The sequence below is a fragment of the Anas acuta genome, chromosome 16, assembly GCF_963932015.1.
Source record: "Anas acuta chromosome 16, bAnaAcu1.1, whole genome shotgun sequence".
In the NCBI taxonomy this organism is placed as follows: Eukaryota; Metazoa; Chordata; class Aves; order Anseriformes; family Anatidae; genus Anas; species Anas acuta.
The window spans coordinates 8660685-8677943 of record NC_088994.1 but is presented as its reverse complement, the minus strand read 5'-3'; the positions used below and the strand labels follow the sequence as shown (position 1 = coordinate 8677943).

At 37.8% G+C, this 17259-nt stretch overlaps 2 protein-coding genes across 13 annotated transcripts in view; one reads left to right on the top strand and one right to left on the bottom strand.

The window, feature by feature from the left end:
• ADNP (activity dependent neuroprotector homeobox) overlaps window positions 1-17259 on the top strand; it is a 30323-nt gene that overhangs the window by 7421 nt on the left and 5643 nt on the right. For 6 of the 10 annotated variants that reach the window (XM_068700894.1, XM_068700897.1, XM_068700898.1 and 3 more), the window contains 5 exons: window positions 3080-3238; window positions 4561-4606; window positions 5792-6098; window positions 15131-15243; window positions 16692-16784. In XM_068700894.1, the coding sequence (XP_068556995.1) occupies window positions 4568-4606; window positions 5792-6098; window positions 15131-15243; window positions 16692-16784 (552 nt within the window). In that variant the 5' untranslated portion in view covers window positions 3080-3238; window positions 4561-4567. The remainder of the gene's footprint in view (window positions 1-3079; window positions 3239-4560; window positions 4607-5791; window positions 6099-15130; window positions 15244-16691; window positions 16785-17259) is intronic. The other 4 variants (XM_068700902.1, XM_068700903.1, XM_068700901.1 and 1 more) reach the window with 2 other exon arrangements.
• The window catches only part of BCAS4 (breast carcinoma amplified sequence 4), a 67171-nt gene continuing 56563 nt past the window's right edge, over window positions 6652-17259 (bottom strand). For all 3 annotated transcript variants that reach the window (XM_068700931.1, XM_068700929.1, XM_068700930.1), the window contains one exon: window positions 6652-7263. In XM_068700931.1, the coding sequence (XP_068557032.1) occupies window positions 7222-7263 (42 nt within the window). In that variant the 3' untranslated portion in view covers window positions 6652-7221. The remainder of the gene's footprint in view (window positions 7264-17259) is intronic.

Sequence of the window (17259 nt, the reverse complement as noted above, 5' to 3'; positions counted from 1 at the left end):
GTTGGAGTTGTTAGCATCAGAGTCACCAAGTTGAAGATAGACAATAAGCTCAAAAAAAAAAAAAGCGAGAAACAGTTTCATAAACACTTGCTGAAGTTCACATAGAATCACAGAAACAGCACGTTAAGGTCATTAGCCAAAGAATTTCCTCCAAAGGAATGTGAGTGTGGCTGCTTTTTCTATTTTTTGTTGTTTGTTTGTTTTAGTACTACATTTGAGAAAACCTACTGATGTCCAGAGAAGTGGTATGAACAGTCCTTTTTCTTTGACACGCTGATTTAATCTCTGAAATGGTTTCAAAATCTTTTTAAAGTCTTTAATTGACAAAGGAACTTTTAAGAAATAGGCTGTTTGGCTGTGAAGGACAGCCAGGGGGTTTAATGCACAGAGGTCTGCAGAAGTTTTATAATACACTGACCAGGTACCAAAATACATTTGCTAATTCCCTTCAGTTCCAATTACTGTAGTTTTAAAACGCCATGCCAGATTTTTACAGAAGATTTGATTGGGTTTTCTGTTTACTTTACATCTTTCTAATATGCCTAGCCCTGTTTTAGGTACAGACACAAGTTAAAGGGCTTGGGGGCTTGTGCTAGCTGAAGGGTCTAACATGGCACTGCGCACACAACTGTCTAGTTGGAGTTGAGGTGTTAGAAGTTAGCTGGCAGCCATCCTGTTACATGGGCAGTAGCTGGTGTTGCAGATGGTGGAGCTGATAATGCTGTGGAGGTGCTCTGTGTTTAAAATGTTGCCAGAAGAGTAGAGCGCGTGCTGTTACAAAACAGCCTCTGTCCTGGGATTATAGCAGACTTGAAAAATGAGCTCTTAGTTGTCTGGCATTTAAGATGTGCTGTTAAACTGTAAATCTCATTACCTTCACAGGAGATGTTGGTGAACAGCTCCTCTGAAAACTAGGCCAGAAATGCTTAAATAAGGAGAAGAGTGCAACTAGAGGAAAGTGGAAATGCTTATTGTAAGCCAGAGATAGCTGTGTCAGGAGTACACTCTATGCAGTCAGTGCACAGAGGAGAGGTATTGAGCTGTAACTCTTACCTTCTCATGGAAGTTTTTGTTAGTTTTTAGTTCTCCCAACTTCTCTCTTTTCCTTGGTGTTTCTGCTCCTGGTATTTTTGGTTTGCTCACTCTCACCCGTGATACCTTTCTGCTTCCTGACTATCACTTCTCCTTGCTCAGCTGTCCTGGGACTTTCAGGTTCTGGAGCCCCAGCCTTCTTGCCAAAGATACAGGCTGTCGTTGTCCTAATGTGACTACAGAACATTATGCACCGCATTACTGCATAGCATCATTGAAGCTTCATACATGTGGAGGCTGCATTTCCATTGCTGCAGGAACCATAGGTTAATTTCCTTGCATATTTTTCATGCATTTTTTCAAAATCTTGCCCAGTGTTGCACTAACAGCCTTCCTTGTGAGTCTGTTTTATGGCTGGCTGTTTACGGCATGCTACTAACAGCAATTAAACAGACAAATCATTAAAAACCTTATTGTAAATGCATTTGGAATAGGTTCTATGATTCTAGGGAGATAAAAAGAAAATACCAAGAAACTAACAGTCTTGTTTCATTACACCCAGGAACACGCAGCTGTTGTCAGCTCTGATACAGGCCACTGTGTTGCCCTGTAGCATGCAAACTAAGAACTTCTCCAAGTTAAGATACTATCAAAATAAGGGCTAAAATAAAAGTATTTGGGATTACACAAAGAAAGACAAAATGCCAGAAGCGTGGTGATTCTGGTCAGCAACACAACACAGGGAAATGATATTGAGTCTTTGGGCCCAGTATGGGATGAGTACTTCTGTGTGCTCAGTGCTTGTATCTTCAGACTGACACACTCATTGACACCGATCTGCTCTCAGTCCTGGTCAGTCCTCATCCAGAAGTGTTCTTTCTGCACTGAGGATGCAGTGGGAGAGAGGTAATTCAGACTTGACAGAGATACAGGGACATAAATTCTCCTTTCTAGCTGGGAAGTAATCCAGTATGAAAGAAAAGAACCCACCACTCTCACCTATTTGAAGGTATGGCTGGTGGTCTTGTTAAAGCATATGCAGCATTCTGGTCTGCCTCACTGTGACATATTAAGAATTTTGTCTTTTTTTAATTCTGTGAAAACATTTTAATATCTTCTGTTGAAGCCATACTAGCTGAAGAAAAATGATCTTTAGTTTAAGCTGTGGATGTTCTGTCTGAATGATCAACAGAGGAAAAAATAACTGTTTTAAACAATGAAAACTGCTGTGGTAAACTAAGTGACTCCACAAATGTTGCTTTTGTAAACACTGCATTTGCTTGTTGCAGTTCTAATGGTACTATTGCTGTGTCTGGTGTTCCCAATATTTACAAAACTGAATTTCTCTCCATGGGTGATGTGTTGAAGAGATACCGAGTCTTCCTAGAGCAATGTAATCATTTACATGCCATTACCTGGAACGGTGTACTTCACATCCTCCTACTAACAGCCATAGAACTGGAAACTTTAATCTGAATACTTCCCAAACGAGTGTGTTTCCCTAGGGTTGTGGCTGGCAGCCATGTCACCTGTTTGATCTCCCCCTGTCTTGTAATTTAAGGTGGGACTGTAGTTGTATAGGAAACTTTTTTTTTTTTTTTTTTTTTTTACCAGTATTGAGGGAGTGTTGGTGCTTCTTTAAGTGTGCTTGGTCTTCGGGGTGCAGCTGTGCTGTTGGTACGAATAGCTCACGTGCAGTATGAATGGAGGCCCCAGATACTTAAGTCAAAAGGTTACATGAAGTGTGATAGGAGTATTCATCATGGTATCCTGCTGGATTTCTGACTTGGGTAATTTAATTGAATTGTTAGCACCGGAATATCCTTCTGGTAACATCACCTAGAGAAATTTGTTTAAAGCCACAGATCTGCTAAAACTTCCTGCAGCATTCTTAACCTTGCTGGATTGCACCCCACAGTAGCTCCATGTCGGTAACGGTACCGCGTATGTGGTTTTAGAATCCTTCGCAATGAAATGTATGTTATAAATGTGAGATTGCCCTTACTACGTTTCTCATCTCTTGTCTTTAACGCTCTGTTTTGTACAGCAGGATATGATGCTTCTTCTATGTCCGGGCTTTGGCCTCACACAGTAGGTGTAATATAATCGCTGAGGTGGGCGTTCTGCAAGGAGAATTATTTTTGGAGGCTTTTGCATGAAACTTGTCCAATGAATCTGAGACGCCCAAGCACCAATAATTTTGGAGGTAAATGCCTCATAATATGTACTGAATAGATTGGGAGGAGTTAAGATTTTGATTTGGTGAAGTACGTGCAAAAAATAGTTGAAAGGATAGTTCTGACTGTTTGTTACTGACATCTGGACGTTTTGAACTTAAAGGAACACCAACTTGAACTCTAGAAAAATTGTGGGCTTGGAGGGCTTTGAGCTTAACCATTCTGGCAGCTTTGCTGGACACTGCTAGTTAGTTTGTGGTTTAAAAGTTTCTCCCTCTTTTGGTTTATTAAGACCAACAGAGGCAAAAGTAAAAGCTAATTTTGACTACAAGGGAACTGCCAGAAGAGTGGAAAAAACTGTTTTGTGATACAAAAGTTAAAAGACAAGAATATAATTTAAGTTGGATGTCCCTTTAAGTTATTTATTGGAATCTGACATTTCGTATTTGAATCACCATTTAAATGTTAAATTTTAGAACCTTAAATATTTTATTATTGATATATTTTCTATCATTTGTCTATAAATTGGTCTGTCAAACTGGGCTGGAATATGCCCAACTGGAGGGGAGGGAGGAATGCTGTAGTTAAAAACAACAATGAAAAAATGAAGCCCAAAAGGGGGGGTGGGGGGTGGAATAAATAAATTTTTTTAAAAAAAAAAGCAAATGAGAGAAAATACAACAATGATGTCCCAAAAGGTTTTTTTTTAATGACAGATTTTAAATGTCAGTACTTGTCTGGGGGACGGTGGGAGGAAATTATTTGCATGAAACTGACTTAATTTAAAATTTACTGATGTTATTATGATTGGAACAAAATCAGGTTACTGATAAAATTGTGAAGATAACATGGAAAAAAAAAAAAAGCTTGCCATAGCAAACAACAGTGATGTGGTACTGGCACACAGCCGACAGAAATACAAACCTATTTCAAAGATTGACAGTATCTGGGTTGTACTGATGGTGTTGATCCTGGATTCTCATTGCTTTCTGGTTTTAATGGTAACTGTTATTGAGAAATACTCAATATTTAAAAAGGCTGTTTAGTAGAGGGGTATCCTGTAGTTTTTAATGAAGTAATGTTTAGCATAATCTGAATTTTATGCACTAACTTGTTACCAAACTGCATGCATTTTTCTGATTATGCTGTGTTTCACTCTGCTTCAGCCCTTCCCTTTTAGTATTGTAGATAATAAGAAATTGGGGTTTGAATTACTAGAATGAAAATCATGGGATCACGTTACATACCTAATGTAGTCAATAGACTAGAAGAGTGGGGTGGGGGGATATATTATACAGGGAAAAGGAGGAGGTTTTTAGAATAAGGGTTTGAAACGTTGCTTTTTCTGTAGGAAAAAGATGGAGTATTGCATGCTGGGAACAAGTGCTTTCCATAAGGTAGCTAAATTTTAAAAGTACATTTGTTTCATTTTGTTTTAGGCTTTGCTTAAGTATTCTAATCTAGTAACTTTGTCCTTTCTGCAGTTTTCATTGTGATTAGATACCTCTGCAAAACTATCTTCTAAACAAATTCAGAAACCAAACCAAACAAACCTGGGCCACAACTGCAGTTCGGCATACTTCTGAATGTTGCTCAATGTGTACGGAAGAGTCTTTAAAGAATATTAGTACCAGTATAAATTCTTTCTGTGGTCTGTTTTGTATTCTATGATATCAAAATTGCAGATCTTAACATCAGTAAATTTAAAGATGTGAATGCGTTGGATGACTAAAGAGAACCAACCAAAAGTAAAACGATTAGTTAAAAGGCAGTCTTAAGTGACACCTCTTAAAACAAAACAAACTCACCAGGCATGCTTTTGGCAGAAACTGCAATTACATAGTTAAATTCTTTTTTCCTCTATTCTTGTGAATAGCAAGAGATAGCATACTTGGAGAAAGGTTGAGTAGATGAGTCAGGATTTACTGACTCATTACTAGTCACTATTAGTTACTTCATTAACTGCAGTTAAATGTTTTGGCCAGGTTTCCCGAGGAAACAAAGCTTATATAATTTTTCAGATTGTGGCTTGTCTCCTACTGGCCTGTCATTCCTCTCAGCCAAGAATAACGTTGGGAACTTCCAAACAAATCTGAGAGAGGTGGAGGTCTGAAAAGATAAGTGAGAACCTTTTAAGCTTTGTTAAACGTAGATCTCCAGTAGGAGAAGAAACTGAGTTTTGAACGTTTACTAGTGTTTCCTTCCCAACTCTCTCCTGTTGGCCTGTTCTTTCAATTGGATGCTGCAATGCCCAAGTGGCTGCTAAAACCTGTGGGAGGAGTTGGAAGGGGGAGGGGAAACAAATCCTCCCGCTTAGGCCCAGGATTTTAAGGGTTTGACTTTTCAATATTGGATGCGCGCCGACTGCTAAGGTGCCAGTTAGGTGTTGTGCCTGGAGCTGAATGTAGCAACCCGCCAGGCGTTATCTAATATGGAGCTAGCAGAGGGTTATGATGGAGGGAGAAGAAGCAGTAAATAATCTTGGCTTATTATTTGAAGTATTCAGCTCCAAATGAGAGTTGTTGGTGCCTGACTGAGTGCATGTATAGTATGTTATTCCATGGAATACAATATTATTACAGGTACAGCAGCAGCTCATGATGCCCCGTAAAGCTTTTCTTTCCCAGAAAGAAAAGCAGGCTCGTGCCAGGGAAAGAGATATGTTAAAAAAGAGGAGGAGGCGACAAGACTATCTCAAAAGAAGCGTGGAGCCGCAGAAAAATGCAGAAACAATAAAATGGCACAGGGATGAAGAGAAGCGGAGAGAAAATGAGCAAGTTAAGGACAAAGATATCAAGAAGCGGTGGAGACAGGATGAGAGAGAACGACGAAAGAATGTGGACGCTATGAATTGGCGCAGGGAAGATGAGAAGAGGGAAAATGAGCGAGGTAAGGACCAAGAAGGCCAAGAACAAGCCAAAAAAGGAGGAGGAGAGGGGAAAAGAGCGACGAAAGGATGGACCTTTTGAAGCAGCAGAGGGATAATGAGGGGGAGAGGGAAGAGGAAAGAGTAAGAACAGTTCCATTTTATATGTGCAGAAATAACAGACTATTAGTATCATTTGGTTTCAAATTTATCTGCCTTAATGAATTACAGTTCTCACAGAGCCAATTATTTTATCAAATTGATCAGTATAGATGTATGCAAATTCAAAAGTTAGTGGGATAGAAAAGACTTTATGCATTGCTTTTGAAAATGTCTGTTTTGCGTGCATGCTCACAGCTAATACATTCTTCAACAATGCAGTTGTTAATACTGTGTTTCAGATCACCAAAAAGTTCAGGTTTTCTCAGTCTTCATAATAGGAATAAGTGACAGTGTTAGGAAAGGAAGGGTCAACCAAACGTGCACGTAGGAGAAGGTTTTATTTATTTTAATAATGTGATGTTTTATTTATTTTAATAATGTGTGCAAGAGATAGGAAAAAAAAAAAAGGTGCACAATGACAAATGAGGTAAATTATTAGAAAAGTTGTATGGAAGTGTAAATTTCACTTTTAAGAAGCAGTCAGTTCAAGATCTGTTATGAGTTCTAAGGTACCTGTATCAAGACCTTGGCATCAAATATGTAAAACTGACAAACAGTAGGTGTTTACAGTAGGTAGGTCCCTTTTTTAAAAATTGCACCTGTGTTAATTTTTATGTAAGACTTTTATCTGGAGTTACAAAATGTTTTTTGTAGTAGCCCCTGAACATTTATTTTTGGTTTATGAACTGGCAATGCATTTATGCTGCATGGTAATTTAGCTCTTTGGAGTGCTCAGACTCATCTGCTAGAAATGCAAAAAACCAATTTAGAAATTAGAGCCCTTGGAGTAAAAAATATGGTACCTCTGCAAACATGATGGTAGCTTGCTGCCATTTTACAGCTGGAGATGTTGCAGCCCTTCTTCGAAGACGTCTTTGCCTGCAGCTGTTCACAGTAAACACTGGGGCTGTCACAGTCTTTGGTGCAATAGTGCCTCTTGTAAGCAGTAGTAAAGATTTAGCTACCTGAAAATCAGGCACTGATTCAGTTGGCTGCATCTTCTGGATTTAACATCTGATGAGCAACCTGGAAGCCACAATAATGAAGTGAACAGTTGTGTCATTAGTAAGACTACTAATTGCTCCATGACTGTGTACTTCTAATTTCATTATTCAACAAAGCCAAAATGGTCAACATACTGAATATGCATAAGTTTGGGTTTTGTTCTTTTCCAGTGCCGATCCTTTGAAGCCACAAAATAAGCCTTTGTAAGGGGAAGGGATAGATGTCTCTTACAATGAGTAACTTCATTGTGAGGAAAAATGCTCGCAAAGTGAGTTACCAGCTTTCTACCCCTATGTTCCTGCAGGTTTTTTTCATTGTAGGCCTGGAAAAACTGAGTATCGTTACAAACTGATAAATCTAGGTCAAGAAAAAACAACTTGCTTCAAGTAGTATTGTTTTGTTCTGTAGCTTCTTTCTCTATTTGTTTCTAATTTTCACTCGACAGTCACTAGAAGCTTTGATTTTTGTAGTCTTTTTCTTGACTGACTACTTGTTCTAACTGTTCTGAGGTCTGTGAGCTTAGATAAACGTAGAACTATGTTCCCAGAATTCCCAAAGGAAATCAACAGAACAGCCAGATAGTAACTTTCCAGTTCTTCTAGTATCACTAGCAATGTTGACATCATGTACTTGACTTGTATTAAAAAATGTCTTTCACTGCCTTGGTTCCCCCAGAGGACAGTTGTTTCAGAAGAATCAGTGGCCATTGCAAAGAGCATTAGGATACCTAGCATACAGATGCCTAAATTAGAATAAAATGAAAGAGATCAGTTTTTGTTTAAGCTCTTTAGAGATTCCATAACTGTTTTTTTTTGTTTTTTTTTTTACTCACCACTTCACAGTGATGTTCTTTACAAATCTTGTTGAATGAAAATACTTTTTTCAGTTAAATGTTTAGGGTCAACTACAGTCTGTGCTTGCTGGTCATGGAAGGGTTTCCATGATGGTACAACCAGACAGGGTCATGGTAAAGAAATGGTGTTTGCAGTGATGCATTAAAAGAAGAAATGCTAGAATAGTCCACTGATGCTGTCTTGGTTCCTCTACAGTATAAGATTTTCCTCCAGATTACTTCTTGAGGTTTTTAACCTATTTCTGTATGAAAACCACAATTTTACTAATAGGACTGTGACATCAGTCACTTATACTTGTTTGTTACATCTGTAGCAAACCTCAATTATCAAACAAGTACATTAAGCACTTTGAATAATGTCTAAAAATGAAGGGGGGAAAAAAGAGGCTGATGTGGACTATTTGTTGAAGATTGTAGTTCAGAGAAAAGGGCTGTCTTGATCTGAAACCAGTGCACTTTTTCCAGAATCAGAATGGCGGTGTCACCTTGAGGTTCTCCTGAAGTTGTATACCAGAAGATCCTAGGTAGTGTTCCAGATAAAGCTGGCAGAACTGAAACAGTCTTACTATGTTACCTGATAGTATCACAGGTGGTAGGATGCAGAGTAGCCCTTCTGTTGAGGTCCAAAATGCAAAAGACCCACTGGAGTCTTAAGCTTTTAGTTGCACCAAAAGAGAAAGAGCTTTTTGGGTCCAAAGACAGGTGGAAGAACTCGTTCTCGAAGCACAGAATTCTAAATCAGGCATGCAGTATTGCTTTTTATATCAATTTTCCACATAATGGCACAGTAATCCAATTTTTTTTTCTATTTTTTTAACTCCTCTTTTGACTTAGTCTTCAGGTAGTTCCAGTCCCTTGGTAACTGATGTGTTAAAGGGCTGAACTGCACCGCTATGTTAACTCGAAGTGCTTGAAGCTGATGCAGTGAGAATAGTTTATTAAACAATAGGTAGTTTAAAAGTCACTCAGTACTGTAAGGGGAGGATGTGTCAGACTTCACATTCTGGATGTTTGTAGAAGAGTGGCTACAATTGTTCCCATCTGGAATTTGAAGAGCTAGGAAGGGTAACAAGTGGTAAAGACATAATTTGCAGTTGAAAGATACTTTGAGTCTGTCTAAATACTAAAATCTGTTAAAAAAGAGATACACTGAAGAGTTTAGCATTGGTTAAAACTTCTGTGACTATGCTGTAGTTAATTTGTGCTAGACCTTGTTTTCATTCTGTCTTTTTCTGTCATGTCATAACAAGTCCTGTTCTCCTGTATCTTGAATATTTGCAATGGTAAGTTCCTAAGCTCAGCAGAAATTTTCTCTAGTAATTGGTCTGTCCCTCTTGTTCACTTGAGTTATGTTTTTTCCTGAAAATAGCTTCCACTGGTGCTCCTGAGAGCATTTCAAGATGATAAGCAATTTTTCCCCTAGTATTATTTTCTTTCACCACCTATGGCTAACAAGCTTAGAAAACCAAGTAGAGAAAAATCCCTTTGCTTGAAGCAATGCTAACTTAGAAGTGAGGTCCGTTTTCTTTTATAGCTATGAACCTGTGTTCTTTGAAGCACTTGATTTTAAATGAACAATGTAAAATGTTGTTGCCTCTTCAGGCCTGCAGTTCTGGTTGCTTCCTAAAATGTGCTTATGATTATTATTTAAATCCATCAGCCTGTATTATGTTTTGGCTCCTTCCCATTTCAGGATATGATTCGACTGAGTAGACTGACCTGCTGGTTCCTATAGATTTCGCAAACTTCAGAAGTCTTTGTAGTTGTTTTATGCCCTAATTTTGAGGTTGTAAGATGCACATATCAGAAGTGCACTTGAGATTAAGTTCTTCCTTCCTGGGGCTCTGGAGGCTATTAAAAGTAAAACAGTGCTTCAGTTCTTAAAAGCACAATATCGTGTACACTTCTCAAGTTCTGTGAAGTCACTTACCTGCTGTTCCTCTGCTTACCTTGCAAATATTCCTTGTTTTTTTTCTCAGATTCCCACCCCTTCAGATTTTTGGATGAAGATTTGAGAGTACTTCATTTAGACCTTTCTCAACATGTATGCACTAGTTAGGAAACTTGTCTCAGTTTTTGTTCGTGCTTTGAGTATTGGCTGGTATCCAGAGCAGCGGATAGCACTGCATGAAGTTGTTCTAAACTTTCTGCCTTTGCATCTCCAAAATATGACTGTGAAATGGAAGCTGAAGTACAGTTTCTAATTTAGTAATGATATTTTGCTGTTCTCTCTGACCGTTCTCTTCTGGCATTCCAGTAGAAAAACAGAGAAACAGCATTGAAGTCAGTCATTTTACAGAAGGATCAGTTGTGAGGACTTGTGAATCGTTATTATGGGCATCCTTCCCTGTTGAGCGTGACGGATGCAGTGCAATAGCTCAAGTACCAGTTAAAGCACCCACTGCTGCTTGGGGTTAAGTAATTCTTTGGATCTGAGCTTTGGAGCAGTAAGAAGTCTTGACAGTGAAGCGGATGTGTTCCAAGTGTCCTGTCTTAAACATCAACTTTTGGTCAGGTGAAAGATACCTTTTTTCAAGAATAGCATTTGTGCCTAAACAGTGATTTGGGAGACTTAATCCCAACTGTTCTAAAGTCTACATTCAGGAATATGCCAGTAGCATGTTGTGTATACTGCAGCTACAGCTTGAGGTACTGGTTTGAAAAGAAATGAATGGAGGTGCTGAAAGTTCTTTTTGTAGTCACAAACCATAACGATATCAGGCTGTACCTGGCTCTCCATTAATTATGAGTAAATGGTCAAGAAACTTCTTAAAATAAATGAACTATATTAACTTAAGGGTGAGGTTGCTTCTTTAAGATTAGGTAAGCTGTATTCAGATGTCAGGCAGAATTTGCAAAGTAAGGTTGTTCTTCAGTTTTCAGATGGGAAGATCTAATTATATCCTGTATAATGTGATAGAAAGATTTTGATAATTTCTTGTCTTTAAGACTTGGCTGTGAGGCAGGCGGAAGGCAGAGGCAAGAAGATAGTGCAGATATAATCGAGATTGTTTCTAGGCAGTCCTAAATAATTTGCTTTCTTTATTACCTGGGTTTGTATATATCATGGTATGTTTGACATGTGCAGGTGTATTGGGCACAGTCATTAAGAGAAAACAGTTGTTTGTTTTGGGGAAAAGTTGTTGGTGGCACTCTTTATTGACATAAGAGGCTGCTGCTTAATAAACATTATTTTGAGAAATGTAGCTGACTTTCAAATTTAAAAGTTATTGCCTAAAGACAAACTCTACTGACTCTTGCTTTGTCTCAAGTTAAAAAAAAAAATCTATCAGCAAAATGAGCAGATTTCTTAATGTTTGCATTAATCTTTCTACAGTAGGCATTAAGAACTGGAGATATCCTGGAATAAAATTACTAGGACATTATTTCCTTGGATTTGATATTCTTTTGGTAATGTTCATTCAAGTCCTGAACGTACCTGACTATGCTGTTTCCTATATTTTTTGACGAAAAAGTTCAGCATTCGGGTATTTACAAAGAAGCTACTGAAGGCATACTGAAACAGAACAGTCAGAGCAATGCACATTGGGTTGCCTTTAGAGAAAAATTAATGGAGCCGTGATTAATTTCTTGGCTACATTCATAGTTTTCTACTCTTGCTCTGTGAACTGCAGCAAGAAGAGCTTTTAATAAATGGATGTTACTGAGTTTAAAAAATAATAAATGGTTATGCTGTGCTTTGGAAGTGAACCTGTACTAACTTTGTAATTTAATGTTCAGAGCCATGTTTCCCAATTCTGTTTTGGGAGGAAAGTGAATAGAGTATTAAATACCATTTTCTTTCCATCAAAGAAGGGATCTGTGTTTAAGGACAATACGTCCAGTCTGTGCACTGTCCTTTCAGATATGGCAGTGTCATAATGGCATGCCTAGCCATACCTTGTTAATAAGTGTTATTCCTGGCTTGCTATTAATGTAGCTCTGGCATCACAAGTCAGATTTCTCTTCAGACATGAAAAAAGTGACAGTGGGCTTAGTACTGGAAGGTATTTACAATGTCACTGGCCTAGGAAAAGAAACTGCAGGTTGGAGTTGCAAGTATTACAAATTCCTGTTTGCAAGGTGAATATCCATTGCTATTCTCAAATGCTTTTTCGCCATTTATGCATTTATTCTTTGTCATAAATGGTATTATTTTCATTTTACATCATCCAAAAGCAAGCTAAGTGTAGTACCAGTAAGAGGATAGAGCCTCTGCCCAGAGGTGCTTACGCAGTAAAACTGATACCACAGCATGGGCAAGGATGGGTAGAAAAGCAGAACAGGACTTTACAAGTTCTGTAATTATTTGTCAAAGCCTAATACTCAGTACAGAGGTAGAAAATTTTATGTATGCTAAGCGATTTTCTTTAAAAAAAAAAAAAAAAAAAAAAAAAAGCTTCAGTTTGTGCCTGTAAAAATGGCTCTTAATGAGAGAGAACAAAGAAGAAAGAGACATTCAGAATTTGCTCAGAAAATCTGGTAACAGAGCCATGAGCTTGAATGCAGATTTGGATAAAATAACTGGTTTGCCTGAGTCAGCTTTCAAAATAACAAGCAGTTAGAAACTCAGATTCAAACCTCATTTCCTAGTCCCTTGTGAGGACTGAAAAACTCCCTAGCCAGGAGTGAGTAGCATTCTGAAAGGATGACAGGAATCAGTCTAATTATTTAAATGATCCCATTATTCACCCTTGTAGCAGAATGTCTGAGGCCTCGATATTTTTATAATTGCATATGAGATACTTGATTATAAAGGAGTACAGTTGAGAATGGATACAGCGTAGAAAACACCAGTTCATGATTTTCCATACTGTGTCTTTAGAGGCAGTAACTGGGCTGGGAGCAGCGCGTAGTTTACTGCCGTGACCCATTTAATCCTTACTTTTTGGAGATGCCAGGGGTACCTGTAGTAGTGCTCTCCGTAGCTTGGTTAGGGTTGGTAAATGGATTATCAGACTCTGCCTATGAAGTGTTTCACGTACATGATAATTCTTCATATTTGTAAAGTGGTTTGAGTTTCCCTCAAATGGAAGGTGGCAGATAGCATACAGAAAGCAGCTACTTTTCATGTGAACTTGAATCTATTTTTTTCTAATTCTAGTCTTTTTAATTGAGACTAGAGAGGAGTGCTAGCTGAAACACCTTTGCAATCACAGAAATTAGTGTGCTTGCATTTAGAGTTGCTGAGGTCAACAAAACAAGCTGTGGTTGTACTGAATTCTTTAACAAATCTCACTTGGAGGAAGTTAATACAGAACATCGAAATATTTGTTTCCTGGCCCATGGTGTTTTTGTTTTTTTTTTTTTAATTACGTACTTGGAGGACGTTGTGTGACAGTGCAAGTTGAAGAGTTCTGTCTGATCAGACACTTGGTTATTGTAGTCACAACCCATAGCCATTGTACTCTGAGAAAATTTCTTTGGAAGTTCCTTGTAACTTAGAGATTGCCTATCACCTCATGACAAAATGGGAGATTTTTTTCTAACTAAAATGTTTAATGGTTATAAATTTCTACTGATCCTGAATTCTAGGTTTCTGCTTGAAAGTGTTTTAAAAAAAAAAAAAAAAAAAAAAGAAGAAAACGTTCAAGCTTCTATCCAAAAAGCTCATTTTTAGTTCGTGTAGGTAGTCTTTGGCCCATATAGTGGATTATGGAGTTGATAAGAATCAATTTATTGTTCCATCAACCAACACTGAACTGTCTCACAGAAATATTAATGATAAAAATGAAGCTTTGTCCTCTGGGGTGACGTTCTTTATGCAGCAGGCATTGGAGCACTAAAGCCCAGTGAACGGGGTAACCCTGACACTTCCTTGCTGTTTAAGAAGCTTCCTCCCTTTTTCTTTGAGGAAAGCCCTGCCTCCTTCTTTATTGCTGGCTCCACACCTCACCCCCTACCCACCTTCCAGAAGAACTGTATGCATACAGTGCCACTGTAAGGGTAGCAACGTGCAGACTGAGAACTCCCATAGGTTCAAAATAGGGCTAGTTGTTAGCACGGGGAAGAAATCTTAGTGCTAATGGTTGGAGCTGGGAGTCTGCGTACCTTATAAATTTAGGCTTTCTTTTAGTTGGACAGCCTTAGGCAATAATAGACAGTAACAGCAGTTTAATTGGAATTAGCTATCTATATAAGGAGAACTAAAAGGGAGGGTTGTCTCGTAGGCTGAAAATACCTGGTTATGTTCTGAAAGGTGCTAAGCCATCTCTTTTTTTTTTTTTTTTTTTTCCAGTGACTTCTATCTCTGAAGGGCTCTAACCAAGCTTTCAGGTCCCGTTTATTAAGAGCAGTGTACAGTGAGCAGCTTGTCAACCAGCCATTCAGACATTTAAAGCTATAAATACAGGAAATGGAGGAAACTGTTACATTTTTGCCTACCTCAGTTTTCCTCAATTCAAGGCATTCTTAACTAACAGTCCTGCTTTAGCAGTCTAAAGGTTTTCCCATCTAAGGTTGCTCACAGAATATTTTGTTGTGGTATTCATGGGTTCCTAAAATAAAAAGCTAGGAAAGCTCTGACTTATTTCATAAGCCAATGTAGAGTACTAAGAATTCATGTGTGACTGCAGTTGAATGCAAGAAGCATCTTGCTCACTGAAGAGGTACTCCTACATTCATTACAAGACTGACACAAAGCTCAACTTAGCAGATTTCAAATCAGTTAGAATATATATGCCTAAAACATAAATTGTGGTTTAAGTACCTCAGCATAGGAGGTAGATTTCATCTAAACGCAAACACTTTACAGAAAGTTATTTCCAGATGCAGTTGATTACTCCTGTAATAGTTGTTACATCTGTTTTCTTTTTTTTTTTTTTTTTCACATGCTTTTTAAGTTTGTCAGTATCTAGCTTTATGGCCAGCCTCATTTAAGAACAAACCAGACAAACTGTGGTAGTTTCCTCAGTTAATGGTACAGCTCTGATACTGAATTATGGGTAAAATGAGAGAAAATAATTAAAAGTACAACTCTTCGTCAAACAAAACGCATTTGACTTAAACCTTTTCTCTTACTTTCTTTTTCAATAGAAACTATGTTCCAGCTTCCTGTCAACAACCTTGGCAGTTTAAGAAAGGCCCGGAAAACTGTGAAAAAAATACTTAGTGACATTGGTTTGGAATACTGTAAGGAACATATAGAAGTAAGTATGATACCTCCCTCCCAAGTGCTTTAGCATTAGAATGCTCAAACATCAGTGGGACTGTGAGGTCTTTGTGTGACTTTTTTGGTTTTGGGCCTGTTTCATGAAATACTAATTTTTTACTGTAAAATTTTGAAGGGTGTTCCTAGAATCCCCTGAATCAGAATCCCATACCTTAGTCCTGTGTTTTCATCAGCTTCTGAGAATGGTTGTAGGATTCCTTTTTGAGCCATGTTGGTCAGGCATTGCTACCTCTGCACTACCTTTTTAAAACCTGTACAAAATGGGATTTAATTAATAACTTGAGCTAAAATGTACTTGTAAACACTTAGAAAGTTTAGCAGAGACGAGATACAATTCAGGCTATATATGATTGACCTGGTATATCCTGTAGATAGGTTGTCCTTTGTTTTCCTTGGATTCCTAAAAATATTTACTAACTGAACACTTAGGGATAAAGCAAGAACTAGATGTGGTAGAGGATGATGTTGTTAGACAGAAGATGGTTCTGAGATTTTCATGGAATGCTTGTTGGTGCTGAACCATAGGTAATCAATTTAAAGAATCACTTAACGTACATCTTAGTTTCTAGAAGGGAAAGGTATTTGTGCTACTCTGCTGGACAAACTTTGTAACTGTTCTTTCAAAAAGGCAGCTCTCTCCTGAGCATGACCTTCAGAGTATGGACAATTCATACAGTTGTTTAGAGTACCCAAGGAATTGTGACTTGTTTGCTTGTCTTTTCTGTTAGTATCTCTTTAAAGAGTATTCAAGTGAGATCCTTTAAGAGAAAGAAATACCTGACCTTCCTCTTCGGGAAATTCTGGTGGAGCAAATACGGTTTTTAAGGGTATAATTGTGACAAATATTGATAATTGGGATAATGTTACTTTTAAGCATTAATTTCAGTGGAAATAATATTTTAAGATCCTTATGTGCTGCTGACATTTATATGCCAAAGATGAAACATATTTAAGGAGATTTTTTTTTTCAAACAGGAATTGGGCTACTAAAACATCATACATGTAGTCAAACTTTTATCTGAATTCCTGTGTAAAATAAATTTAAATAACATAACCAACAAAAACAATCACAAAGTTTGTGTTACAGGACCTATAAGATCTTAAACGCATAGCATTAACCAGCTATTACTATCTCAGTGACTGCTTTTGAAAATAGGGTGGGTATGTAATGACAGCCTTGGGCTAATTAGGAGAATGTGTAAAGAAAAAAAAAGTTCATGTGTTTTATATTATTGAGACTATTTACAGCTATTTACCTCCAAATAATGCATTTTAATATACAGATTTCCTTGAATTAATGTTCTCTACTATTTGCCAGCAGCACTTGAGAGAGGATCGCATGGATGCTTGCAAGAGTTGCTTAAGGGAGCAGTTGGTCTTGGGTTTTGATTATCTGTGCTCTCTTCCCATCTTTCCCTTCTCTAGGATTTTAAGCAGTTTGAACCTAATGACTTTTATTTGAAAAACACTACATGGGAAGATGTAGGATTGTGGGACCCATCGCTTACAAAAAATCAGGTTGGTAATGGTTTATCTTGACAAATCCAGTTCTGAAGATGGTTAAAGGGTGTTTTGCTATTATGCCAAGAGCTTTCCCTGCGGTTTTACCCATTGCTCAGTTGCCTTCACTTTAACGGATAGTAAAACCCCTTTTTTTCTTTTCATTTTTTTTTTTAGAAGCAATGATCTCAGTCTTTATTTTAGTACGTATTGATAGCCGAATATTGAAGAAAGGATTGGTGAAGAAATCTTATCCTTTGACAACTGCATGCTAATAGGCCATCTGTTTTCAAGCTTAGTACAAATTCACCTTCCTTCCAGTCAGAAGATCAACAATTTTGTATTTTGTGTTTAATTTTGTTACCTTTTCTTAAATATGTTTTCATCATTTCAGAAAAACTTTAAATGAACCTATCTAGCAGCCTCTCTCTCCACTATTGTTGTAGCTGTTTGCCACATCTGAGGATTCTCATAATCTGACAGGTTTGGTTTA